This window comes from Vipera berus (assembly GCF_964194415.1).
Source record: "Vipera berus genome assembly, chromosome: 2".
In the NCBI taxonomy this organism is placed as follows: domain Eukaryota; kingdom Metazoa; phylum Chordata; class Lepidosauria; order Squamata; family Viperidae; genus Vipera; species Vipera berus.
Genome location: NC_138203.1, coordinates 123,684,434 through 123,711,331, shown reverse-complemented (window position 1 = coordinate 123,711,331; position 26,898 = coordinate 123,684,434). Strand labels below are relative to the sequence as shown.

The following is a 26,898-nucleotide window of genomic DNA, read 5'->3' as shown; positions in this document are numbered from 1 at the left end:
CTGGGATTCCAGAGATGAACTGCACAACAGTGTGTCTTCTTTGAACCCAACAGACTACCTATAGTACAAATCTTCCTCATTCCATTGTCTTCTGAGTTTTTGTATTCTAGTTCCCATTATCCTCTGCCAGCATGATAGGAATGTACTGTAGGATATCTGCAGGGCAATAACTGCAATTCAATTAGCTAATGCACACTTTCATTATTCTAGTACTCTCCATGTTGAGATATTATGGGAGTTCTAATTCAACATTAAATACAGTAGATTCTATTGTATATGGAACAAACCTTTCACAAACTTTTGTATTACTGATTGTTGTGCTGATAGTTTTAAAAGTATTATTCTCATTAATATTTTAATGCAGTTTTCATTTTCAACACAGTAAAATTTGTTTAAAAAGTAGTTCCTAAGTTATGTCTTTCAAGATTATATATTTTATCTACTGTGGTATGATGTGGTATTTTATCTACTGTGGTATGATGTGCTTGGTCAACTAAACCCAGTTGTCTGGGTTTGCTTAATACCTGTATGGAATTGCTTGCAGTGATTCCATAACCTAACTAGAAGAGTAGGCACAATATTTTAGACTAGAATATAGCATGTGGTTAGAAGTACTGTGCAAACACAATCATTAAGGAAACAAAGAAATCAAAATTTGTATGTGCATTTATTCAGGAGTAAGTTTAATAACTCAGTAAAGTGAAGTCTGTGGTTAAGTTTGCATAGCATGCTAACCCGTTGTTAACTACACTTGAACTAGTTTTTTTTTAAATCACCCAGCCGCCTAAAGTACACCCATGTAACTTCATAGCTGCACAGCACATTAACATATAGCCACAAACTGGGTAGAGGTCAGGAAGACCTGGAGGAACGTTGTCCATGGGGTCGCGATGGGTCGGACACGACTTCGCAACGACAACAAAAAACTGGGCAACCACATTTTATATGGAAAAATAATGTATGATTCTTACTCTCTCTAGGAATGTAACTTCTATTTAATTCCTCAATCCACTGTACTTCTGAGTTTCCGAAGCCATTCACTCACCAAAGATCAAGCTTTAAGGCTAAGAATCATGACTATCAGCAACAGTTCAGTCCCTGCTCGATCTACTAAAGCAAGGGTCTTCAAACTCGGCCCTTTTATGACTCATGGACTTCAACTCCCAGAATTCCTCAGCCAGGCACGCTGGCTGAGGAATTCTGGGAGTTGAAGTCCATGAGTCATAAAAGGGCTGAGTTTGAAGACCCCTGTACTAAAGTACTTGTTCAAGCTCAAAGTTTAAAACTCTTCCGTTCAAACTGTTGGACATTTGGATGAGTACTTCAGGCACTTGCGTTCCCTGAAGTCCCTAATGAAATACAGAATGCCCTGTGCACGGAATATGTACGTACAAGCCGCCACGTACAAAGCAAAATTCGAAGTGTCGATTGAGGTCACTTGATGAGAAGAGGAAAGCCCGAAGCTGTGGTTGACTCGGCAGGCGCTTATTTAGGTCTACTTTTCTCTTCTAGGCGAGTTTAATCGATTATTCGGGGATTGACTTCCGGCTGCCTGCCGCCGACATGGCGACTCCGGAGGGGGAAGCAGGTGGCCTTTTCAGGCAGGGCGTGCAAGCGGTGTTGGACAGCTGGGCCGTGTTGCAGGTTAGGAGCCTTTTTCCCGGTAACGAGAAAAAGCAAGCAAGCGGGCGGGCGAGCGGGGGGAGGGAAGGATAGCTGGTTGAATACAGAGTAGTAAACTATTTTTGAGCTTGCTGTATTTTTGATCTGGCCTTCTAAAGAGCAGTCAGGGTTGATCTCCTCGAGGACCGACCGGTTTGATCGCCTTGCAGTCCAAGGGACTCGCAGGAGTCTTCTTCAGCACCATAGTTCAAAGGCCTCAATTCTTTGGCTCTCAGCCTTTCTTATGGTCCAGCTTTCACTGCCATACATTGCAACTGGAAAGACCATAGCCTTGACTATACGCACTTTTGTTGACAGGGTGATGTCTCTGCTTTTTAGTGTGCTGTCTAGATTTGCCATGGCTTTCCTCCCGAGGAGCACGCGTCTTTTAATTTCTTGGCTACAGTCCCCATCTGCAGTGATCTTGGAGCCCGGGAAAATAAAATCTGTCACTTACCTCCATTTCTTCCCCATCTATTTGCCAGGAATTGAGAGGGCCGGATGCCATGATCTTGGTTTTCTTAATGTTAAGTTTGTAGTTTGGTGCTTTTTAATCGCTACATCAAAGTGGCTCTTTTTCCTTCCTCCCTGCTTATTGCTGACATGCTTTTGGAGAAATCGTAGGAGGAAGGTGTGTTGGATATGTTCCCCAACTTAAGTTATTTGTAAAAATAATAAAAGATGGAATATAAATACTACTAAGGCAGCATATTCGGGCTACTAGACCTGGGCTATCTAGATGACCTTTCTTCCTCCATTTTCAAAGCCATGCTCATCTTCTCCCAGTCCATGTTCCTTGACTGAATATTCTGCATATAGGTCGAATACATTAGAAGAGAGTTATCTCCCACCTTGTCAGCCTGGAGTCAGTTTGTTTAGCTTCACACTGAGACTTCCTGATCTTGCATAGCTGTTGTATGAGGACATTGAGGTGTTTCAGGATTCCGATTTTTCTAAGCACGTTCCTCAGCTTGCTTGACATGGTCAACATAATTGAAGACTTCTCTGTAACCAATGGAGCACATACTGACTTTTTTTACTAGTTTGTGGGGTTTTTTAATCCCATTTACATCCCGCCCTTCTCCGAAGACTCAGGGCGGCTTACAATCTAAGAAGCACAAATCAATGTGCTTAGCAATAGCCTTCATTCTATGTATACGCCTGCTTATTAGGGCTTTCCCCCCCCCCCAGCAGCATTATTACAAAGTCAGCTTATTGCCCCCAACAATCTGGTTTTGTGTGCAGCAGCAATATAATGGCTCTTGTTCCTCATCTTTTCTAAAATCATCTGGTATCCCCTGTCCCATGTATAATTCTATTCTGCATTAATGTTTCTAAAAGCTATTTTGCTAGTATAGGAAATTAAGAATATATTGTGTGATAATTGTTCACTCTGTTAAGTCTCTGTTTTTGTTTCCTGAATAGGAAATTGTTTGCCTAAAAGTGTCCAATTCTAGTCCATTTTAAGATGCTGACATCAAATATGTCAGTGAGTAATTGATTCATTTCAATTTTTACTGAGTCGAGCCTTTCCATGTTCATGCTTTGTAATTTCCATGTTCCCAACATAATTGTGGTTTTTAGCTTCAGATTTTTTTCCTGCATGGCAATATCAGAATTAGATTTCCTAGAGGTTTTAATCTAGCCACTTCATAAATACTATTAGTACTCCAAAGGATCTTCAGCTTTTCCTCAGTAGTGTGTTGAGTACCATTTGACATGAGGGAGCCATCTTCAGGTACTGTAAGGTCAATCATGCATTATAGGGTCAATCAGTTTTGTGGTTTTCTAGATAAAATACAGAAGTACAGGTAGTCCTCGACTTTTGACTACAATTGAGCCCTGCAAGGCAGTTGCCACAGTTAAATGAATCATGTGATGAATCAAATCTGGCTTCCCCCATTGACTTTGTTTGTGGGAAGGTTGCAAATGGGAATCACATGACCCTGGGATTCTCTTAATCCCATTGTCATGTGATGCAACCATCATAAATGCATGCCAGTTGCCAAACACCTGAATTTTATCAATGACTATGGCAGACATGTCAAACACAAGGCCCGGGGCCCAGATCCAGCCCGCGAAGTGGTTTCATGCGGCCCGCGAAGCCATCCTGGAAACAGTGAGGGAATGGCCCCCACTGCCTTGGCCCTGGCCCAGAGACCCTCCTTCTGCCAGAGACCCTCAGATCTGTCCCACTCCTGCCCAGGCCCCCATAGGCACCCTTGATGCGAACGATGTAGAGCTGGCCACGCCCACCCAGTAGGCCACACCCACCCTGGCCACACCCACCCAGTAGGCCACACCCACCCTGGTCATACCCACCTGGCCCCTTGAGGGCAACCACAATGCTGATGCAGCCCTCAATGAAATTGAGTTTGACACCCCTGGACTATGGGGATGCTGCAATGGTTGTAAGAGTGAGAATTGGTCATTAAGTCACTTTTTCCAGTTCTGTTGTAACTTCAAATGATTACAAGTCAAGGACTACCTGTAGTTTACCATTGCCTTTTTCTGTGGAGCATAAAATGATGCCTTTGCCCTTGTCATTCTATATTGTTGCTGTCCAGTGTAGATAGGTACCTGCCTATTTTAGCTGGGTAGCTAGGATGAGCTTCATATTCTTGATAGGCACTCCTAGTGTTCTTCTCTCATTCCTTCCAGGAACAACAACCCACCTCACCCCAGCCCTCCCACATTGAGGCAGCACAGCAGGGCTTGAAAGGGACACATTGTGATAGGCTAAACCAGGGGTAGGCAACCTCGGCTCTTTTATGACTCATGAACTTGAACTCCCAGAATTCCTGAGTCAGCATAGCTGACTCAGGAATTCTGGGAGTCGAAATCCATGAGTCATAAAAGAGCCGAGGTTGCCTACCCCTGGGCTAAACTATGGGTGGGCTAGCTAATAATACGTTATGGCATGCAAACCAAACATAAACAAACCATCTGTTTGTATAACAGTATTGATAAATATTTAATTCTTCATAATCAACAAAGCAAATGAGAGAGAGAATATAATAACTTCAGATACAAATTTACATTATATAAAATACAATGTTGTCTGGACAGAAACCAGGAGAGAGGAAGTAACTTTTCTTGTTGAGGTGATGACAGTAAAATGTTAAATTGTTTATCCAGGGAATGAACTTAGAAGAAATTGTACCACCTTTTACCAAGGTAGATACGTAAACCTTTTTCCAGTCTGGTGAAGATTAAAGCATTTCAGTAAACAAATGCATATCATATTATTATGTAAACTAATAATTCCAATATATTCAAAAGGTGAACTCTCAACTTTAAGATGCAACTCGTACTCAGATGCTTTTCACTGTTTAGATTTCCCCATTCTGTACATGTGTTACTACGCTATACAAATTTGCTTCTTATATGGTAATTTTCAATTACTCTGAAACTTTTTTTATTGAAAAGTTTTACAGTACATTTTATCTTTAACAATCCCCCCCTCCCCCCACCCCTACCTAACCCTCCCTGTCCCTCCCCCCCATTTCCCCCTCCCCCCCCACCCCGACTTCCCAGAGCTAAGTACAAGGTATAAAAACAAAGAACAATCATAAACATCCATATGCTAACAACAATAAACTATTAAATCTATCGCTCTCTAGCTCATATAAGATAACTACAAGCAATATTAATATTACATATAAAAGGAAAAAGAAAAGAAAAAAGAAAGGAAGACTTATTCAAATGCTAAATGAAACTTTTTAGTCCCATATTTGTTCTGGATATAATCAATCCATTTTTTCCACTCCATAATATAACGTTCTTGCAAATGATCTTTCAAGTAAGCCGAGATCTTTGCCATTTCCGCCAGGTCAGAAACCTTTAGAGTCCATTCTTCTATAGTCGGCACTTCCTCCTTCTTCCAATATTGACCTATTAAAAGTCTTGCTGCTGTAATTAAATTCAACATCAACTTAGTGTCCACAACAGTAGCATCTGTAATTATGCCCAACAAAAACAATTGCGGACAAAACTTTATCCTTTGCTTGAAGATCTTCTGCATATTCCACCAAATTTTTATCCAAAAAGCCTTAACCTTTTTGCAGGTCCACCATATATGAAAATATGTTGCATCTTCGCCACCACACCTCCAACATTTTGGCTGATAGTTCGGATACATACTTGCAAGCTTTTTAGGATCTAAATGCCATCTATAAAACATTTTATAAAAGTTCTCTCTTAGGTTTTGGGCTTGTGTGAATTTTACGTTCCTCACCCATATCTTTTCCCACGTGTCCATTGTAATAACTTCTTGAATATTCTGGGCCCATTTTATCATACAATCTTTAACAAGTTCTGTTTCTGAGTCAATTTCTATCAATGCAAGATATATCCGTTTAATATGTGCTGGACCCTGATTTCTAATTTGCTTTATCAAATTTTCGTCAGTCATTGCAAAACCAATTTTCTGATCTTCTTTCCACCTGGCCCGTAACTGAGTATATTGAAACCAAGTTTGAACAATCTTCTCATCTCGCAAGAGGTTGTACGGCTTTAAACACCAGACATTTCTTTCCAAGCTTAAAATCTCCTTATACGTAGTCACATCATGTTTGAAGCCAACATTTATGTTTTCTATTGCGTGTTTTGGAATTGCCCACAACGGCATCTTATAATCTAGCTTATGTCTGTACTTCTTCCAAACTCTCAACAATGCCTGTCTTAAAATATGCACTTTAAACACATTATCTACCTTCTTATCATACAACAAATATGCATGCCAGCCAAATAACAAGTCATGGCCCTCAAGATTTAATAATCTCTCTTGTGTCAAATTAATCCAATCACTTATTCCTGATAACGCAGCAGCTTCATAATATAATTTAAGATTAGGCATTTTAAGACCACCTCTTTCACGAGTATCCTGCATAATCTTAAGTTTAACCCGTGGCCTTTTCCCTGCCCAAACAAATTTGTTGATACCCCGTTGCCATTCTTCCAAATTAGAATCTTTTTTAAGGACCGGTATCATTTGAAATAAAAATAAAAATTTAGGCAGGACATTCATTTTCACTGCTGCAATTCTTCCCAGCAAAGACAATTGCAATTTTTCCCAACTCTCCAATTCTTTTTGAATTTTTCCCCATAACTTTTCATAGTTATTTTTATATAACTTTGTATTAGAGGGTGACAAAAACACCCCCAAATATTTGACCCTTTTAACAATCTCAAATCCAGTTACCGGTAATCCTTCTAAAAGGGCCTTTTGCGATACTGTCATATTTTTGGCCAAAATTTTAGTTTTTTGTGCATTAACTTTAAATCCAGAAACCTTCCCATATTGCATTATTATCTCCATCAGGTCCACAACAGAGTTTTCTGGCTGGGTCACCGTAACAACCAGATCATCTGCGAATGCTCTCAGTCTATAATCCTGATCTCTAATTTGTATACCCTTAATTCTTTCCGAATTCCGTATTTTTACCAATAATATCTCCAATGTTAAAACAAATAATAAAGGTGATAACGGACACCCTTGTCTTGTGCCCTTCTCAATATTACATACTTCAGTCAAACTATTGTTAACTATTATTCGGGCAGTTTGTTTTTGATATAATGCCCTAATTGGTTGCAAATATTTATCCCCGAAATTCATTTTATCTAAAACTTTCATCAAAAATTGCCAATTCAATTGATCAAAAGCTTTTTCAGCATCTAGAAAGATTAGCGCCGCAGGGATCTGGTTGTTCCTTTTCAAAAACTCCACCACATCAACTATATGCCTCACATTATTTTTCATTTGTCTACCACTTATAAACCCAGTTTGATCCCCATGAATCACCTGTTGCAGAACCCTCATCAATCTGTTAGCTAACACCTTGGCAAATATCTTGTAATCTGTATTTAAAAGTGATATCGGTCTATAGTTTTTTACTTGAGTAGCATCTTGATCTTCCTTCGGAATCAAAGAAATAAAAGCAGTTCTCCAAGACGGAGGCACCTTTCCCCCTCTCTGAATTGTCTGGAACAGTTCCTTTAACGGCTTTATCAGCTCCAATTGTAAATTTTTGTAATAAGCCGCAGTCAAGCCATCCGTGCCTGGCGCTTTATCCACCTTCAGTTCCTTAATTGCTATAAGAATTTCTTCTTCTGTTATCAATTGATTAATCTCCTTCTTTTGTGCTTGCGTAAGAACCGGGATGCTAGCATTCTTCAAATATACATCAATATCTTTTTCATTAATCTTCTCCTTAGCATATAATTTAGAATAAAAATCCAGAAAAGCTTCCTTAATAAGATCCTGTTGAAACACAACCTTTCCCTTATATTCAATTTTATCTATATTAGAAGCCCTTTGCTTTTTCCTTAACCTGTAAGCTAGCCATCTACCTGGCTTATTAGCATTGCAAAAAGTATTATGCCTAGCAAACCGTAAATTGGTTGCCACTTGATCAGCCATCAACTTATCAAATTGTCCTCTTAATAGGTTAATAACCTCCTTAATCTTCACATCCAATGGGTTCAAAATTAGGGCCTTTTCTTTTTCCCTAATTTCATTCTCCAGTTCTTTCCTTCTAACTTCCAAGGTACGTCTGTATTTATTATTCATATATATCAACACCCCTCTCATGTAGGCCTTGCTAGCATCCCAAACCATGTCCATAGAGGTATCCTTATTCATATTAATTTCAAAGAAATCCTTCATCTGCTGTTTACATTCTTCCACATTTCTCTGATTTCTAAACAAATTCTCATTTACGCGCCAAGAGCGCCTATCCCTATTGTCCCTATTGATCTCTAACCAAACTGGGCTATGGTCAGAAATAGTTCTTGCACAAATCTTTACCTTCTTAATCCTAGAAAAAAAGTCATTAGTCAGCAAAATAAAATCAATCCTGGAAAAAGATTGATGTCTATCAGAAAAAAAAGTATAATCCTTTTCATGTAGATGTGTATCACGCCAAATATCTCGCAGTTCCAAATCGTCCTTCATTTCAAAAAAAGATTTAGGCAATCTAGCATGGCTCGGGACACGCTTAAAAGAACCAGCTTTGTCCATCTGTACGTCTAAGACTCCATTCCAGTCTCCCATAAAAATAAAAGATTTATAATCCAATTGGGTAACTTTTGTGTGAAGTAAGTTAAAAAAGTCAGCTTGTTGTTGATTAGGAGCATACAGTCCAACTAGAAGCGTCTTTTTACCTTCTAACAGCAAATCTATCATGACATATCTTCCTTGCTTATCTACTTCAATTAGTTCCGCTGTTAGAGTACTTTTAACGTAGACAACCACTCCATTTTTCTTGTTGATCGCAGAAGCAACAAATTGCGTACCCAACCTTGAATTCGATAAGTACTTTTGGTCCATAACCCTAATATGCGTTTCTTGCAAACAGATAACATCAGTCTTAAATTGTTTTAAATATTGAAAAACTTTCTTTCTCTTCTGTGGTGAGTTTAATCCATTAACATTCCAAGTTAGAAATTTAGTCGCCATGCTTGGTGTCCCGAAGCTTTTGGAGCACATCTGCAATGGCCCCTGTAGTTTCCTTGGGCCGCGCCCCTCCCACAGCTTCACTGTAAGTACGCTTTGGAAGTTCCATAACTTTCTGCTGGTCTTAATTACTCTGAAACTTTTGACAAAGCCAAGTTCTAGTAAAAGACACAGCTTGTGTACAGCTAACTAGTGAGGGGCAGTTAGCTAGCATGCTCTGATTGAGAAAATAAATTAGAAAACCCACCTCTCATACATAACAGAATTAGAAACTGACCATGATCAAAAGGAAAATATATATAGAAGGTAAAAATCTGAATAAATGTTGTAATGTTAATGTGTTGTAATGTGTTATTATGTGTTGCAATGTGTTATTAGTTTAGCTAATGACACAAGCATATTTACATGAATGTACTTTATCTTATGTTTGCAAAAAGAAAAAGAATGCTTCAAGATTATATCAAGGATAGGTGTGTTTTGGTAATGCCGTAGTTTACCTCACCCGTAGACCTTTATTGAAACCCACATTGGAGGGAAAACGTGGCTTTTCCCCAATTCGGCTCCTAAAACCAAACAGGCAACATGGAGGACAAATTAGCTTTGTTATTCGAGCTCAGCCAAGGACTGAACGCACAATTAGAACTGGCTAGATAATTCTGGACTGTTATTTATTCATGTTCTAAATTGTGCCAATTATCACCCCAAGCAACCCTTTGCTGCGCAAATGCCCAGTTGCTGTTTATGAACATTTCCTTGTCTTCTTCCACTTGCAGATAGCAGTTGAAAATGGCTTTGGAGGAGCACATAGCCAAGAGAAAGCTGAATGGATGGTAGGGGCTGTGGAGCAATACTTTGAGAGCAATGGTGAGATTCTGTCCTGTTGACTGAGTGGTAGATTTGGTGGGATATGGATGGCCCAGGATGTATCTAGAATTATGGTGGTACAAAGTTCTGATCTTGTAGTCGTTCATTGCTAGATGAAGAGCCTAAAACTTGCCTTATGTATGGCACAGGATGGTGGATCTTTAATTTTACAGGAAGCCCGTAGGAGTTAGAATCCTCACTCCCATGATGAACCTTCTAAAACAGGACACTTAAAAACTGAGATAACTCCTCAAATTTATTATAGTTTCAAAAGCATGAACTTGGGCCATCACTTTAAAGATCATTATGATCGCCCACCGGTAGTATCCCCTGATAAATATTGCTAGAGGCTCTGGGTTCAGCAACCCTATTGTGTGTTATTCATTTTAGCAAGATAGTGAAGCTTAATGAGAACAGTTAAAAAGCCTGGAGCTGGCTTGTACGCTTTCTTCATGGAGAGAAGTTGGGACTTGGAGGATTACATTGGATGGAACAATATAGCCAGTAGTCTAGAAACTTCTTAACCCTAGTCATCTCTGAAAATTTCCCGTGCAGTTCTGTTATTTGACTGTGTGTCCAATCTCTCTGCAGTTGACCTTGAACCAGAGGAGATAGAAGACTTCCTTGCTGAACTGATGAACAATGAATTTAACACTATAATAGAAGATGGAAGCTTGGCTCAGGTATTTGTTTGTTACTCTCTAAAGCAGACATGTCAAACTCGCGACGTCACATGACGTCGCGCAACGTATCGGAGCTTGTTCGCCATTGCTGGCAATGGGGTGGGCGTGGTTTCCTGATGACGCATCCGGCCCGTGGGCCGGCAGTTTGACACCCCTGCTCTAAAGGCAGGAAAAGTGGTGGTGTTCCTATCCTCTCTCCACACAGGACTGGCCATGCTGTTCTTGTATAATATGCAGTTAGAGGTATTATACGGAGGTTTAATGGTCCCACACCTAGATAATTTCTTCTGTTGTTCTGTCTTTGAAAGCTTTTAGACAGATCAAGAGCTTTTTCCAACATTAGCTGGTGCTTCATACAACTCCCTGTAAGTTGGCTTATGTATATCACTGTATTGTTTAAGTCAGGGGTCTTCAAACTTGGCCCTTTTATGACTTGTGGACTTCAACTCCCAGAATTCCTCAGCCAGGCATGCTGGCTGAGGAATTCTGGGAGTTGAAGTCCACAAGTCATAAAAGGGCCAAGTTTGAAGACCCCTGGTTTAAGTCTTCAACTGGTGAGGAGGTTGGCCCATACTGCAGCTTTATTGCAACTAAATATTGTTCCTTGCAAAACTGAACAAACTGTAGCCTGCATTTGCCAGGGAGAAAAGCTATACTTGAGCCTTTCTCTGTGCATCTCTTTTTTTTCCCCTCCAGGAAGTGTTTTGAGTTAAGATTGGGCAGCTTGTTATAGAGAAGGTACTTGGGAGAAAGAGAGGACTTGCTATGCCTGTCAGAACCTCCTTAGCGAAGCTGTGCTTTTTCCAGTGCTTGCATAGCTATGCAGTTTCAGGAAAGTACATGTTGGGAGTTAAGCTGATGGTGACAGAATATGACAGCCTTGTTTATTTTTAAACACTTACGTACCTGCATTCAACAACAAGATGCTTATTTTATTAGGGCCCATGTGATTTAACAGGGTTGCTAATAAGCATCTGTGTGAAATTACTGTGTGGAATAATTAATCCATCTGAGCTGTCATCAATTGCCTAGCAGCAGCCAACGTTATCCCAACTAAACAAAATATATTCTGTTGAACTGTGGCGGAGTCTTTGGTGCTATCTCATCTTGGTTTGCTCACAGAGGGTTCACTACCCAACTAAATAATATCAGTGCTAGTGAGTGTGAGGTTTGCTCCCTGTTTATGTACAGTAGGTTGTCCTCCCAATGTAGGGCGATGGTGTGGTTTTCTCCTTGATAGTTCCGTGATGAGGGTATTGTTTTCCCTGTGATTGTCTGGTGTTAATCCTTGCTTATCTCTGTTGTGGAGGGAATGTGTTCTGGACTTTTTGTTTCCTTCTTTTTTTTATCTCTCTTGAATGATCTTTAAATATGCTTTATTTTGATGTTAACTATTGATGGCTGAAGGGACGCGGTGGCTCAGTGGGTTAAGACGCTGAGCTTGTCAATCAGAAGGTTGGCAGTTTGGCGGGTCGAATCCCGAGTGCCGCGTAACAGAGCGAGCGCCTGTTACTCGTCTCAGCTTCTGCCAACCTAGCAGTTCGAAAGCACGTAAAAAATGCAAGTAGAAAAATAGGGACCACTACGGTGGGAAGGTAACAGCATTCCGTGCGCCTTTGGTGTCTAGTCATGCTGGCCACATGACCACGGAGACGTCCTCGGACAAGCGCTGGCTCTTCGGCTTTGAAACGGAGATGAGCACCGGCCCCTAGAGTTGGTAACGACTAGCACGCATGTGCGGGGGAACCTTTACCTTTACCTATTGATGGCTGATTTGTCTAAATGCCAAACTTCCATGAATTTCATAGTTTTTTAAGATTTGGTTTGGTCCTAGGACAGAGGTCCCCAACCTTTTAGGCACCAGGGAACAGTGCCATGGAGAATGGTTTTTCTGTGGACCAGAGGGGCTATGGAGCTTTGGTTGTTTATGCAGCCCACTTGCTGGCATGCTGCAGACCGGTGCTGGTCCACGGACCGCAGGCTGGGGACACCTGGTCTAGGATGCTTATAATTTCCCAGTTGAAATTGAGGTTCAGTCTGTCCATGTGATGTGAGATTAAGTTTTCATCAGGTCTCCTGTTAGTTGACGTTCATGGTAATACTCTGTTAGTCTTCTGCCTGTCTTTCCTAGATAGTAGTTTATTCTGTAAGTGGTAGAAGATCCTGGTGTGTGTTTTTTTTCTTGAGTTGCTGGGTCTTTTGGTTTACTTAAGATATTTTGGAGGGTTTTATTGCCTCTTTACGTAACACCAGCTGCCTGCAATTAGTGCAGGTTCAAGTCCCACCAGGCTCAAGGTTGACTCAGCCTCCCATCCTTCCGAGGTAGGTAAAATGAGGACCCAGATTGTTGGGGGCAATTAAGCTGACTTTGTAATAATGCCGCTTGGGGTGTGTGTGAAAGCCCTAATAAGCAGGCATATACATAGAATGAAGGCTACTGCTAAGCTTGTAAGCCGCCCTGAGTCTTCGGAGAAGGGCGGGATATAAATGGAATTAAAATAAAAAATAAAAAAATTGTCAAGGGGTTATAATAGCCTATTGGTTTTTTCCGAGATGTTGTAGAGGTTTGGTAGTGTTCTCCTTTTCATAGCTTGTATTGGTTGTGTTATAGTGGATTGAATAAAATTGATTGATAAAATTGTGTGGGTATCCAGTCACTAACGTTATGTTATCTAGTGGAGTAATGAAACATCTACAAGCATTACAACCAAGCTCAGAGAGCACCAAGGACTCCACAACAAAGTGTCTGGATTCATGTGTTGCATTCAGGTATAAGTTGCTGACTGGGCTGCAGTTAGTTGGATGAGTGCATCATGTCAAATCACACACAACACAACTTATAACTACTTCCTTAGATTACCCCCCCCCCAAAAAAAGGATGACCCGGTTCCAAAGTTCCGATGGTCACATAACAGCATGTTGGGCTCTCAGCAACCGACCCACATTTATAGTCATTTACAGAACTTGCAGTTGCATGGCCATGTTTTAAAATGTTTTCTCCAAACCTGGCATTTACTTGTAGCTCTCAGCAAAAACTAGTGTACATTTTATGACTTCTGCAAAAAAGCTGCTTAAAAATGGATCCGATCACATGGTTGACCTGCTTTACAACTGTCACGACTTACAGCTATAATGGGCAGGCTCCATTATGAACCAAAGTTGAGGACTACCTGTATATTAATCTTAACTAACCAAACTAGTGCTTAGGATTTAAAATGGTTCTTGCTTCTCCAGCTGACCAAATGACCACAGTGAGGCACTATTGCTTCATAAGAAAGTGTTGCAGTGCTGAAGAAGAAAAAGTCAGTTGATGAGCTTAAGTGCTTATAAAATGCTCGGTCATAGTTTTTGTACTGTAGTGGATGACAGTACCCTGGAGAAGTGTAAGGTTCTTAACAAATACTTAGTGGATGCCCAGAGCTCACTAAGCCAAATATTTGGCATAACATATTATGTGAATGCAGCTCCTGTGGTTTGTGAACTATTTACGGTTTACTTTTGTAACGGTTTATTATACAGCTGGGGGATGCGGAGGGAGAAATACAGAGTTTATATGAGCTTAATGAGTCTTAAATTATATTTAATCTCTTTTGGACCATAATCTCTAAAGCTAATTATCTTGAGTTGCTCAGAATCAGTGAAATAGAAAAGCTTTGCAAATGAGCTGCGCGCACGCACACACACACAAACAAACCCCCCACACACACACGCAAATAAACCTAGCTGTACTTGAAGGTTATGCCAAAATGTATACGTGTGGGTTTCACACACTCCCTCTCAAGATTACAACTGCACACAGTTAAGAAGGCTGTGAAGTTTGTTACAAAAACTAGACAGTTTTCATCCAGTAATATAATATTACAAAGGGAGAAACTCCGATTTAAAATTAAGCCTTGAAAGTAATAGCCAGCTCTTTGTAGAACGTCTGCAAGTATTTACACTGAAAGATGTTTATAACTGAACTGACGGAGGAAAGGCTGAGACACTCAAAAGGTCCTCATTAAAAACAGCTACAAACAGAAGAGGCTGAGCCCAGTAAGGGAAGATATTGTGTACATTAAACCTCAAAATAATAATAATGATTACTGCTTTTTCCCCAGAGGTGTAACCCCAAGAAATACTGAGGACCAGAGCTGTGACATGAAAGAAAATGGAGAGGAAAACAATATGCCATGTAAATGGTCTTTTGGTCCTTATTGCTCTTTGACATATATTAACAACAATGTAGTTAAGAGGACCTCCAATGTAGCAAGTGTTATGGAGGAAGTAGCTATTACCAAAACAGCTAAACTCTGAGATTACAGTAAACTACAAAGAACAGCATTCATGTGGTACGACCGTGTACAATAAGAACTCTGTGTTGGCCTTGTGTTTTATTCAGTACACAAGACAGTGGCTTAACATATTGCCTACGCAGGCACTCACTGGTCATGCATTGCTCTAAATCAGAATATGATTGGTTTGAAAAATTGTTCCATTTTGGCTTACTCAGTAAACTATGATTTATTTTAACTCTCTCATTTGTCTAGAAGGCATTGTTTTGGAGAAAAGCCTAGCTCAAAGCCGTTCTCTGTTCCAGAACTAACTTTATGAGTCAACAGTTATCTGGGAGACAAGGGGGAGGATAACAGTGTTTTAAGTGTTTGTGTTTTTTAATCATTTGTGATAGATGTAATGCTGATGAGGCTTGCTAAAAAGCCTTAATTGCAACAATAGCTAAAGAACTCCAGATGTTCCTCTGGCTCTGAAGGATTAAAGTTAGCCATTACTTGGAAAGCTGTTTTAACCGATTTGGTTTTGTAGAGTTTGGTTGCCTGGCGATTCAGTGAGTTTTTGGCTCAATGAGTTGCATGAATTCAGCCAGCAGAGTTAGTCAGTGGTACAGGTGGCATGGAAACCAAAGCCACTTGATTAAATTGACTAAACTCGGGGTTAACCTGTTGTGTAAATATAGTCTGAGAGGCATTTGCTACGTTCTAGATTCAAAGCTGGATATATGGGTATATATGTAAACACAAAAGAATTCCATTGTTTTGGTATAGCATTGTGAATGAATTGGGCCATTGTTGTCAGGAAGCCACGTGCGAACCCATCTTATGTTTACAGTGTTTGAAGCATTTTCTTTTTTTTTTTAACTAACGTGCTTTTTAGACGTTGATCATTTAGTGGCTGTAATTTTAGCCAAAAATCCTAATAAATCCATTACTACTGAAGAATAGTAAAACCACTCATAAATTTATCCAATAACTGTACATGTCTAGTCTCTGATGCTAAAAGAATCGGGAGACATCAGTTTCTGGCATGGAAAAAAAAGAGACCAAGAAAGCTGCTTTTAAGTTAGACACACTTTTCTTCACTGGGGGAGGGATGCTGATTCAAAGCCTTTGATTTATCTATTGAGCAGCCTTTTCTATCGTGCAGCAATACTGAGTTGGGCGAGGCAAGGGGTGGTAGAATAGACCGACCAGTTTATGGGGTGATTGTTGGTTCTTCCAAGGTAATGAGCAACCTTTCCCTCTTCCCACACTATAGGTAAGCCAGCAACTGTGCCTGTTTTTCAGCCAGAGCCATCAGGGAGACACAGCAGCAATGTGTGATGCCATTATCCATCTGGCACAGAAGAAACAAGAGGCTAGGAGGGCAGTTGCCAAATCTCAGCCAGCTGCAGAAAGCAGCAGCGAGGAAGAACAAGAAACGGAAGAAGAGGTATTGCACAAAGTCTTCTGAAAATTCAAGACTGAGCTTGTAGAACAATCTGCATACAAAGTGACTTTGTAAATCTGAATGAAATCTGAAGGCTTTGGGATAGATACGTTCTGCAGAATGCATTGGTCGTGGAAGAATTATAAGCTGATTCTGAAGCCGGCCAATTCTTAAAACTGTGTTTTTATGGGATAGTGGGAATTTAGTTTGCCTGGATTAGGCTTCTGTGAGGCTGGTATCATAAGGCTTAGTCACTTGGTATTGAAAATTAAGAACAAAATTATAAGATAAGTTGAAGTTATTATGTTAGGCACTACGTGTTTGTTTTGAGTAAACTGCTGTGTCAGTTGGCCGGAGCCAATTAGTTTATTCAAGAAACCATGAAATTAAAGAACAGATTGATCATCTTAGTTGTTTCTTCCTCCTGCAGGCCATGGACTGCAGTGCTGGTTGCAGCATGAATGGAATACAAAGCAATCCATCTCCACTGTCAGATAGGACTACTGAAGATGGATGGATGGTGGTGACGAGGAAAAAGAAATGAAGGAAAAAACTACGGCAGACCTGGACAGGTGCAGCAAGCCTTGAAGTTTTGTATAGGACACATAATAGGCTTCCAGAGAAGCCTGGGTACATTGGAAGCACTTTGGTTGGCTGTGTGTCTTTGCTCCTGATTTAACAGAGGCTAAATGGAATTCAACTTGGTGGCATAAAATATTTTTAAACTTTGAAGTCTCTTCCCCTTCAAAATTGGAGGATGCCCTTTTGCCTCAGTAACCTTCCTGGAGTTTGAAATGAACATTGAACAACAAGGTTGGATCCTTGACAGAAAAAGTTCTCCTGCCGTGTCCTGTTCATCGATCATCTTGTTCAAGTCATTGGAAAGGAGGCAACTATTTCCCCTCTTATTTCCAGGAAAGCAAAATCTAACCACCCTTACTATGCAAAGAAAGGACTGCATTCACTCTTACGCAAAGAAGAAAAAAAGAGTGTAACAGAAAAAATCTTGTATTTAAAAAAAAGAACAATGAAAAACAAAATACAACAATGAAACAAAAAGTAAAATGGACAATACACAAATCATGATGGTAGGACACAGGAAGTTTTGGTCAATAAAAGCTTCCCTTCCCTAACCTTTTGCAGTGGCCAGCCACTATACAAGAGCAACAATAAAATATTATTTTGGTAAGATTTTGTATATCCCTTAATACTGAGGCCTTTTTTTAATATAAAAGTTACATGCACTAGTTCTACACCACAGGAGGGCGAAGATAAAAGAATACCATGGGTACCAACAGCAACACCAGGAAACCTACATAAAATAAGGCAAGGATTTGTTCTTGTTTCTTTTTAAAATCCCACATACCACACACAAAATCTCCACTCATTTGTGTGTTGAAACAGTACCAGCAAAAAAAAGGGAGGAAAGGAGAGGGATACCTTGGGGGAATTTTAAGAACTTCCAAGATCGTCCAATAAGGCTCAAAAGAGTTCTAAAACGTTAAAAACCATTTTAAGTGCATTGTATCAAGGAGAGGAAGCACCTGCATTTAGTTTCAAGGAAAGAAGATTACTTCATCCGTTATTTGTAGTAACCACGCTTTGTATGGAATCTCACGCACATATATCTCTCGTTACCTAGACCAGAAGTGATCCATTTTAAGCCAGCTGGGAATTTCACATTATTTTAAGAATGGAATGCCTTCATTTCTATCGGGGACAGTACTTTCCTGGGTATTTGATGCTGGAAAACAGCATAAAGTGGTTCTAAAATTGCAAATTGATACATATGTCACTAATATTTTTTCCTTTTTTTGAGCAGTGTTATGAAAACCAAATAGCAATAGCACTTAAAGACTTATATACCGCTTCACAGTGCTCTACAGCCCTCTGCACAGCCCTTACAGAGTCAGCAAGAATCTGGGCCCTCATTTTATCAACCTCAGAAGGATGGAAGGCCGAGTCAACCTTGAGCTGACCAGAATCGAACTCCTGGCAGTAGGCAGTTGGAGCCTGCAATAGTGCATTTTAACCACTGCGCTACCACGGCTATAAGCAACTTTGTGAGCTCTGAATTTGGTTATTGAGAAAGTCTGCTTTTGCTTACACAGGTAGTCCTCGACTTACAACTGTTCATTTAGTGATCGTTTGAAGTTACAGCGGCACTGAGAAAGTGAGTTATGGCTGTTTTTCACAGACCATTGCAGCATCCCCATGGTCATGTGATCAACATTAAGACACTTGGCAATCAACTCATATTTATGACGGTTGCTGTGTCCCAGGGTCACGTGATCACCTTTTGCAACCTCCTGACAAGCAAAGTTAATGGAGAAGCCAGATTCACTTAACAACCATGTTACTAACTTAACTGCAATGATTCACTTAACAACGGTGGCAAGAAAGGTGGTAAAATGGGACAAAAAGTCACTAACAGCTGTCTCACTTAGCATTTGTGCTCAAGTGTGGTTGTAAGTTAAGGACTACATTTACAGCATAGGTTAATGGAGAAATTAATACTGCACTAGCACCATATTCTACTATTTGTGGCTCTTAAGCCAGGAGTTCGGCAGTCTATCCAGCAATTTGGCTCTGGTCTGTATTTCACTAACCCTTGAAAGAATTCCAAGGCAAAAATATATTATCAAGGGTTCCCCGTTCTCTCCCATGGGCCACTTGAATGGAGGCTGCTGATAAATTTCAGAACGTTCTGCACCTTCCTTTGACCCAAGAAGTCTAATCTGCCCCAGCCCCGTTATTGAGAGTTCACAGGCCACTGGGGGCATAGACTTGTTAAATAAGTTGGGGTGAAATGCTGAAGCTGAAATGAATGAGATTTGAAATCTCTGGACTTTTTCTAACTCTTAGTTGTCTTCCCATTTAATGCACGTAGTCTCTAGCATCTCTACTGTTCACTGTAGAAACTTTCTCCTTTAGCAGGTCTATGCTCCATGCTCCTCAGAAAGGTGACATTTTATAGATGCTTTTTTAGATCAGCAGTAGATGAGCTATGACCCTCCAGAGGTTGCAGAACTCTCAACTTCCATCAGCTCTTGACAATATGGCCAAGTGATGAAAAATGATAGGAGATCCAGTCTAACAATATACACAGAAGGGCGCAAGTGGCCACCTGATGATCCGTTAATAGTAGCAAACGACAGTTCTCTTTTTGCCGTTCAATTTAATTGGAAAAAGGGCCAAATTAGAAAATTGGGCGTTATCCAGCTGGTACCTGGAGGGTTTTTATAGCTTGAGTTCAATGGAACTAAAATCAGTCTTAGGATTCCACCAAGTTGTAACAGGAAATTAATAAGGGGATGTATCCAACTCATGATGAGGAAGAACTTATCCTCAAGAGAAAAGCTGTACAAAAGTAAAGGCAACCTTTTTTCCTTCTCTCAATCTAGCCCAACCCAGATTTACTCCCATTTGGCACAAAAATCAAGACTGGTAGAATGACTTCAAGTTATAATGGAAGATTGCCTCCCTATTAAATCTGCAGCAGACTGAAACATCCTACCTACACAATCTCAAACAGAGATGGGGAATTAGAGGAATAAGTTATCAAACAAGAGGCAAACAGATACTTGAGAAAGGAGACTCCCCCATTTTAGTCTTCCCAAATTACTGGAGTTCAGTAAGTGCTAAATAAGCAGTGGGGGATTGGAAGAACAGATCTTGGTCCAAGAGGTAAAGAAAGGGGAAGCACATTCTTAAAAAAGAAATCACTTTCTCAAATCAGTTTTTCCATGCATAAAAGAGAACATGAAAGGAACTAAGCTGGAGGGGGTGTGTGGGATACTGCATGCTATGGTGTGGGAAGAACTGGCCTGGAGCAAATCTCAGTGCATGTGCTTTATCCCTATGGCTGGGGTATGACAGAGAACATCATTGGCTGAGAACAGGTCAGATGGCTGTGGCAGATGCTGACAAAAAGAACTGAGAAAGTGCTAGACGGAAAGAGGAAGAAGGAAAAATAGTTTCAAGTATACTGGTCAGAGAATAGTGAGTAAGGTCCCCATGTGGGCAGAGTCCATTTCTCCCAGTTCCTCAGGCCCATGCCTAGATTCTCTCTGCTTCGGTATCCTCATCGGCTTCCAGAATTGAAGGTGGAGTCTTCGCTTCTTCTCCACGGCCTGCCCTGCTCAACACTTCCATCCATCGCTGCCGCAGTTCCTCAGTCTCAGGGCTGAAATACCAACACAGATGGCTCTGGCTGATCCGGAAGGCATGGCGTCGGTCCACCCGTTCGCTGGGCTCAGGAAGGTTGACTTCAAATCCAATCAGAGGCATCGAGCGCAGGGCTTTTACATCCTGTAGGATGACAGAGCAGGAAGCACAATGAATGGTTATCAACTGACCTGGTGAGCCGAGATCAATTGAGCTTCTGACTTAGACTTCTCTTTTCCCCAAGGGATTCAAAACTAACTGAGCGTTCGTATCAGATGAGCCCACTGGCTTTTGACAGCCAATATTTATCTGATGGTGACATGAGACACCCTTGAGGTCAGGAGAAGGCCTGAATGCAGCCCTCCAGCCCTTTTTTGAAGCCTCAGAGCCCCATTAACTGTTCTGTACCAGCCTGCTACCGGCCCTGCAGAAAAGGCAGGGACAACCCCTCCACAAACGGCAAGAGGCTGGAATTACGCCTGCCAAATTTATAGCTACAAAAACAAACAAGACACGAACCAAGAAACCGGAGCTTTAAGAAGCATGAACCATCCGAGCGGTTGCCTTCAGCAAACCAGCCCTCTCCAGACATTCCCCTTAAATAGAGTTCAGGGCGTGGCTTCTCTCTGCCTCCTTCCGAGAAGCCCCATTGCCTTCCTCTGTTTACTCCTAATTGACTGCCTCCTGCGTCGGGCGTCCTTGAACAGGGCCAGCTGTGGGTCATCTTCATCCACACTGTCAGGCTCACACAGCTGGGTCTCCGTGGTGACCAAGTGGGAGGGGCCTGGCTGAGGGCTATCATCAGCAAGATCTTCAACCCCCTCAGCAAGGTCTTCAACACCCCCCTCCTCCTCTGAGTCATCCGACCCAACTGCCGAACCCACAGGCTGACCCTGAATCACAACATTATCATTCAACAGCCTTTCAGCCCCATAATTCCAAGAGGCAGCACCCAAATAAGCCATTAGCAAAATAGATGCACTAGGCCTTTTCGATGCTGACCACGTGTCCCCAGCTGAACTGACCTCCCCAAAGATGGCATTCCTGTTGTCATTGCTGTGCACTTTGTGGCTATTACAAAGGAAGAAAGTGCAACCCTTGCGTGTTGCCCGCCTGCACCTTAAAATGTGTGACTAGGATTCTTACTCTAAACCCTGGAATGGAGTTGCCATTCTTATACAAAAGGAGGTGTATCACTGTCTTCCAGGTTAGGTTAAAGTAAGGAATCAAACATAGATGGCAGAGGGGCACTCCCATACCTGTGGAGCTCCATAGATGTATAACACAAGAGGTTCATTTTCAGGGATGACAAACCAGCCTTTGTGCCAAGCCTTCCCTCCTTTCTCCATGTAGTGCAAGAAACTGCAGATCACACTATTCTCTGCCACCACTGAGGCTTGTTTCTGCAGAAGAGCAGAAAAGTAAGCATTACCCACCAAGATCTCTGCTTCATGTGCTACACCATAAATGCATGAAACCTAGCAATTAGAGCAGAGGTGGGGAACTATGGCCCCTTCATGACTTGTGGACTTCAACTCCCAGAATTCTGGATTCCCAGAAGTCCACAAGTCATGAAGGGGCCATAGTTCCCCACCTCTGAATTAGAGTATAGGTGGGAAATCTGATTTCTCTTCCTCATCTGCTACTGCTGCTGAATTACAGCTCCCGATATCCCATAGTATTTGACCCTTCTTGTGGAGCTGCTGGGTGTTGTGGTTCAGCAATGCCAGGAAGTCACGAGTTCCTCACCATTTGGCTTGAATGGTAGACAACCAAGTTTCAGATTACATTCAGCCACAGAATTTATAGAGAGATACCAACCTAATCTGCCATACATAGAGACAGACAGACAGACTAGCATTTTCAAAACCTCTTAGAGTCTTGGTGGAGCAGTGGGCTAATGCCTCCTTAAGTAACACCAGCTGCCTGCAATTAGTGCAGGTTCGAGTCCCACCAGGCTCAAGGTTGACTCAGCCTTCCATCCTTCCGAGGTAGGTAAAATGAGGACCCAGATTGTTGGGGGCAATAAGCTGACTTTGTAAAAATGCCGCTGGGGCCCCCCGAAAGCCCTAATAAGCAGGCATATACAAAGAATGAAGGCTATTGCTAAGCACATTGATTTGTGCTTTAGATTGTAAGCCATCCTGGGATTAAAAAAAACAACGACTAGCGTTTTGTAAATATAGAAATGGCTTATATCTATTCCAATTGGTCAGTCAAAGGCAAGACATAGGTCTACAATAACACTATGTTCAAGCATAAGTTTCTAATTGGAAAGAGTAAGAAATAGGACAAGCTAACGAGAAGCAGGCAAATGGAAGAGAAAAATGAGGGATGGGGAAGGGAAGGAATTTCAGAGAGAGAGGGAGACAGACAGACAGACAGACTGTAAGATTTCCCCTACTTTGTTCTGTTGCCATTGCTCCTGCTGGAACTCTCCATACAAAACAAAGTTCAAGGTTACTCTCTCTGGAATCCTTCAAAAACATCTCAGGCAGCAGAGACAAAAAAAAACCCTTCAGTGTTATTATTGAGTACCTGGCATCAGTGCTTGGGCCACATCCAGGTTGTCTTTCACATTTTGAATTTGAAAGACTATTAACTTAATCAGAAAAATTTCTAAAATATACATATCTAATAACATACTGTTTCAGTTTTTTGTATTTTTACAAGCCTGATAACCAATACGCATCTTCTCTTTTCATCCGCTAATAAGCAAACATGTTTGTTCTCCATTTCAGGGTGCAATGTCTTATGATGTGAGAATTATGTGGAAAAGAAGATGTGCACTTTCGGATCTTCTGAATCCTTGTATATAATCACAATCATAATAGTAAAGTTGGAAGGGATTTTATTATTTTTATTTTTGCCAATAAAGCTTATCGGAGATTCAAAAGGATCCTACAGGCATTGTATTCTTGGTGGGAAAAATGTGGCAAGGAACATAAGACCAAAGGAAATTTGCATAAAGAGCTGCAAGAAATAGATTGAAAGGAAGAAAATTCCCTCCAAAGTGTCCCATCGAAGAAATCCAGCAGACAGCTGGTCCGAAGAAAACGCTTTGCTGTCTACTAAGATCTAAGTACTACTCTTACCTCCAGAATGGATTTTCGGCGTTGGGGGGTGTTGGGATGGGGCACAGGGCTGGCAGGGGAGCCATGAAGCGTGGTGTAACAGTCAGTGCAGACACGGTTTGGCCGGTTGTTGTCATACACCAAGCGGGCCCGGAACTCTGAGCATTTTCCACAGACAACCTGCGGGAGACAAGTTGTATCAGTGGTGATAGGCACCCAAAATCATCTAGAGCAGGGGTAGGCAACCTCAGCTCTTTTATGACTCATGGACTTCAACTCTCAGAATTCCTGAGTCAGCTATGCTGACTCAGGAATTCTGGGAATTGAAGTCCATGAGTCATAAAAAGAGCCGAGATTGCCTACCCCTGAATTCTATTGAAAGTTTTAGGCCTCTTCCATACTGGACCCTTCAACTGCTCTTCTCTCCCGTGCTCAGGCAGGCTGGCAAGAAAGGATTTCAGTCTGTTCTTCAATCTTGGAACAATGCTGGGAAGCAGATCTCTTCAGATAATGGTTAAGATGGCTACTTGATGGCTGATGGCTGAATTTCCAGTTGCTTCTTCTCTGTCACCATGCACCAGAAAAGGAGTTGGATCAGTCGCCTAGATCAGGGCTTTTCAACCAGTGGTACGGGTACCACCTGTGGTACATTGGCACCTGGCAGGTGGTACACGACCATCCTAGAAAAGTGGTAGCGGGGGAGCGGAATGAGCTGAACTGGTGGCAGCACCGCACAAGCCTGAGCGAGAGATGGCTGGAGCTGCAGGGCTGTCAGGGCTCAGCGGAAGCTCCAGGATCAGCACTTCTTTGGGGCTGTCGGGGCTCAGCGGAAGCACCAGGATCACCGCCAAGCTCCAGCTGGAGCTCGGTGCTGATCCTGGTGCTTCTGAGCCCAGAAGTAGCGCCGATCAGCTGGAATCTGCAGCATCTCCAGGGTCTTGTGATTTATATTCAGATGCTTGGCAACTGATTCATATTTATGACGGTCACAGTGTCCCAGGGTCATGTGAAGTGACCAAAACCTGCAGCAACCTCCCAGCAGGCGGGGGGAATAAAAACCAAACACCCCCCCACCCCACCCCTGGTGCCAATCCTCAACAGAAATGCTCACAAAAATGAAAACCTTGGACAGGAGGAAGAGCATCGCCGAGTGGGCAGGTGTCTTGCTCGGCTGTGGCTAGGGGGGCACTTTTTTCAGTGCCATTGTAACTTCGAACAGTCACTAAGCAAACCGTTGTAAGTCGAGGACTACCTATACTTCATCACTTTTTTCCTTTTTTTTTTTTGGTCAAGTTTTTGACACCTTGCTAGGCGACTGGTGGTACTCGGATGTTGTCATATCCTAAAAGTGGTACAATGGGTGAAAAGGTTGAAAAGCCCTGCCCTAGATGGGTTGCCCTCTATAGAGGTTTTAGTGAGAGATTTACCATAGTCTCCCAGTCTAAAATAACTTGGCCTTGTGGCAAAGGTGCTATTGAGCCCATTTGCTATTTGCCCTGATTATTGGGGCAATCAGCTAATCCCTATTTCTCCTTTACTGACACCCATTGGTAGGACAAAGTGAAAACATTCTCTCTCTCTTCCTTCTGTCGGATAAAAAAACTCCTATCATTTATGGTGTTGCCATATTCTAAATGACAATGAAGATCAACTGGGAGCAAATATACTTTTTAATTGACGGGCTAGTGTTTTAATCTGATGGTTAATCTTTTAGAATTTAAATTTATTGTTCTTTGTCTGTACCGATTACTGACTGAACATTTTCTACTTAATTTCCTTGCAATGAGTAGTCCTTGGAGATCTCTGCTTGTGCTTTGATAGATCTATGCTGAATATTTGACACTTTTGAACATGTCCATTTCACATGACCAGTAGTCCTTTCCCAAGATCACTGGACAGTGTCTAATCCCATGGGCAGGGGATCACTCCATACAGAAGAGAGTTGGGTCCATTCTTGTTCTGGTACACTGACTGAAACAGAGGAGACGCACATTCAGCAGTGCATCAGGTCAATGGTTTGGAATGTCTACAGTACTTTGTTAAGTTGTTTTGTACTTTTTTGTGGCATGTATCCTAGGAGTCTGCAGGGGCTGCGGCAGACGAATGAATGAATGAATGAATGAATGAATGAATGAATGAATGAATGAATGAATGAATGAATGAATGAATGAATGTTGGAGGGTCCTCTCTGGGAAGAAAACAAAACACACAGAACTTCTTGCTCCAGGTTTTGCTGCTTTTATGTTATCACAAAATTGGGTAAGTTGTAAATAGCTCAGAACTCTCCAAATTTACTAGGTTGCCAAAGAACTCAAGGTAACATTTGTACCAACCCTCTCTTCAGTTTTACTCCAGGATAATAATCCTGTATGATAACTTGGGCTACGGGATAGTGGCAGGATCTAAGTCTCCTGTAACAATGGCTGACACTCACACCCCAGAGCAGAGAAATCAGACAGAAAAGCTCCATGGTCAGCTCTAAAAAGAACAAGCATCCTGGGAGACAGGACTGAAGTAGCTCATTAACACAGCTTAATGCAAAATTGATAGCTCTTTGCCTCTCTCTCCACAGAGGAAACTGGGAAGAGGGGATTAGAGTGTGGAGAGAGATAATTTGAAGAGAATATCACTCACATGGCCACAGGCTCGGCAATGATGCCTCCGTTTGGTGAGAGCGTTGAAGGGCTCTTTGCACTGCATACACAAAGTCACCTCTTTTTCCCGAATTGGCGTGGGTGCTCTTCGACCCAATTCACAGCCCTGCAATGTGGGACAGAGGCAGGAGAGGGAGGGATAGCGTTAAAACAAGCCTATTCACATTAAGAAAGTTAATGTCTATTTCAGCGCTCGAACAAACAGCTAATATCGGTATATTTAAAGTTACCAAAGGGGAGGAGATGCCAGACTGGCAAATATAACATTGGCTCAGAGACTAACCCAAATTCTCAGGAAATTTCAATTAAAAAGAATGCAACCTTGCAGTTCCTAGCAACAGCACAAATATGACTGGAAAAAAATGTATAGAAACAATACCTGGTAAATTTTCATACTCTAGAGCAGGGGTGTCAAACTGCCGGCCTGCGGGCTGGATGTGTCACGTGGAAGCCGTGCCCACCCCAGCTCTAGCAAGGGGAAAAAAGTCATGATACATCGCGACACGTCATGTGACGTGATGAGTTTGACACCCCTGCTCTAGAGCACTGTTTCCCAACCTTGGGAATTTCCAATGTTTAGATTTCAAGCTCCAGAATTCCACAGCCAGCCTGTTCCATTGAAGGAAACTAAGTTT

The 26,898-nt window shown here is 41.7% G+C and overlaps 2 protein-coding genes across 4 annotated transcripts in view; one reads left to right on the top strand and one right to left on the bottom strand.

Moving 5' to 3' along the window:
* TSR2 (TSR2 ribosome maturation factor) overlaps positions 1-17,036 on the top strand; it is a 52,138-nt gene extending 35,102 nt beyond the window's left edge. Inside the window, exons 1-5 of one of the 3 annotated variants that reach the window (XM_081320379.1) lie at positions 1,515-1,644; positions 9,892-9,982; positions 10,574-10,665; positions 16,198-16,371; positions 16,799-17,036. In XM_081320379.1, coding sequence (XP_081176505.1) covers positions 1,564-1,644; positions 9,892-9,982; positions 10,574-10,665; positions 16,198-16,371; positions 16,799-16,912 — 552 coding nt within the window. In that variant the 5' untranslated portion in view covers positions 1,515-1,563 and the 3' untranslated portion in view covers positions 16,913-17,036. Of the gene's footprint in view, positions 1-1,514; positions 1,645-9,082; positions 9,204-9,891; positions 9,983-10,573; positions 10,666-16,197; positions 16,372-16,798 lie in introns of those variants that run through there. The other 2 variants (XM_081320378.1, XM_081320380.1) reach the window with 2 other exon arrangements.
* A 2,953-nt stretch (positions 17,037-19,989) lies between these two features.
* The window catches only part of FGD1 (FYVE, RhoGEF and PH domain containing 1), a 57,673-nt gene continuing 50,764 nt past the window's right edge, over positions 19,990-26,898 (bottom strand). The window contains exons 15-18 of the mRNA XM_081320369.1: positions 26,244-26,369; positions 23,631-23,789; positions 21,795-21,938; positions 19,990-20,679 (exon numbers count right to left, since the gene is read on the bottom strand). Of these exons, the coding sequence (XP_081176495.1) occupies positions 20,428-20,679; positions 21,795-21,938; positions 23,631-23,789; positions 26,244-26,369 (681 nt within the window). The 3' untranslated portion in view covers positions 19,990-20,427. The remainder of the gene's footprint in view (positions 20,680-21,794; positions 21,939-23,630; positions 23,790-26,243; positions 26,370-26,898) is intronic.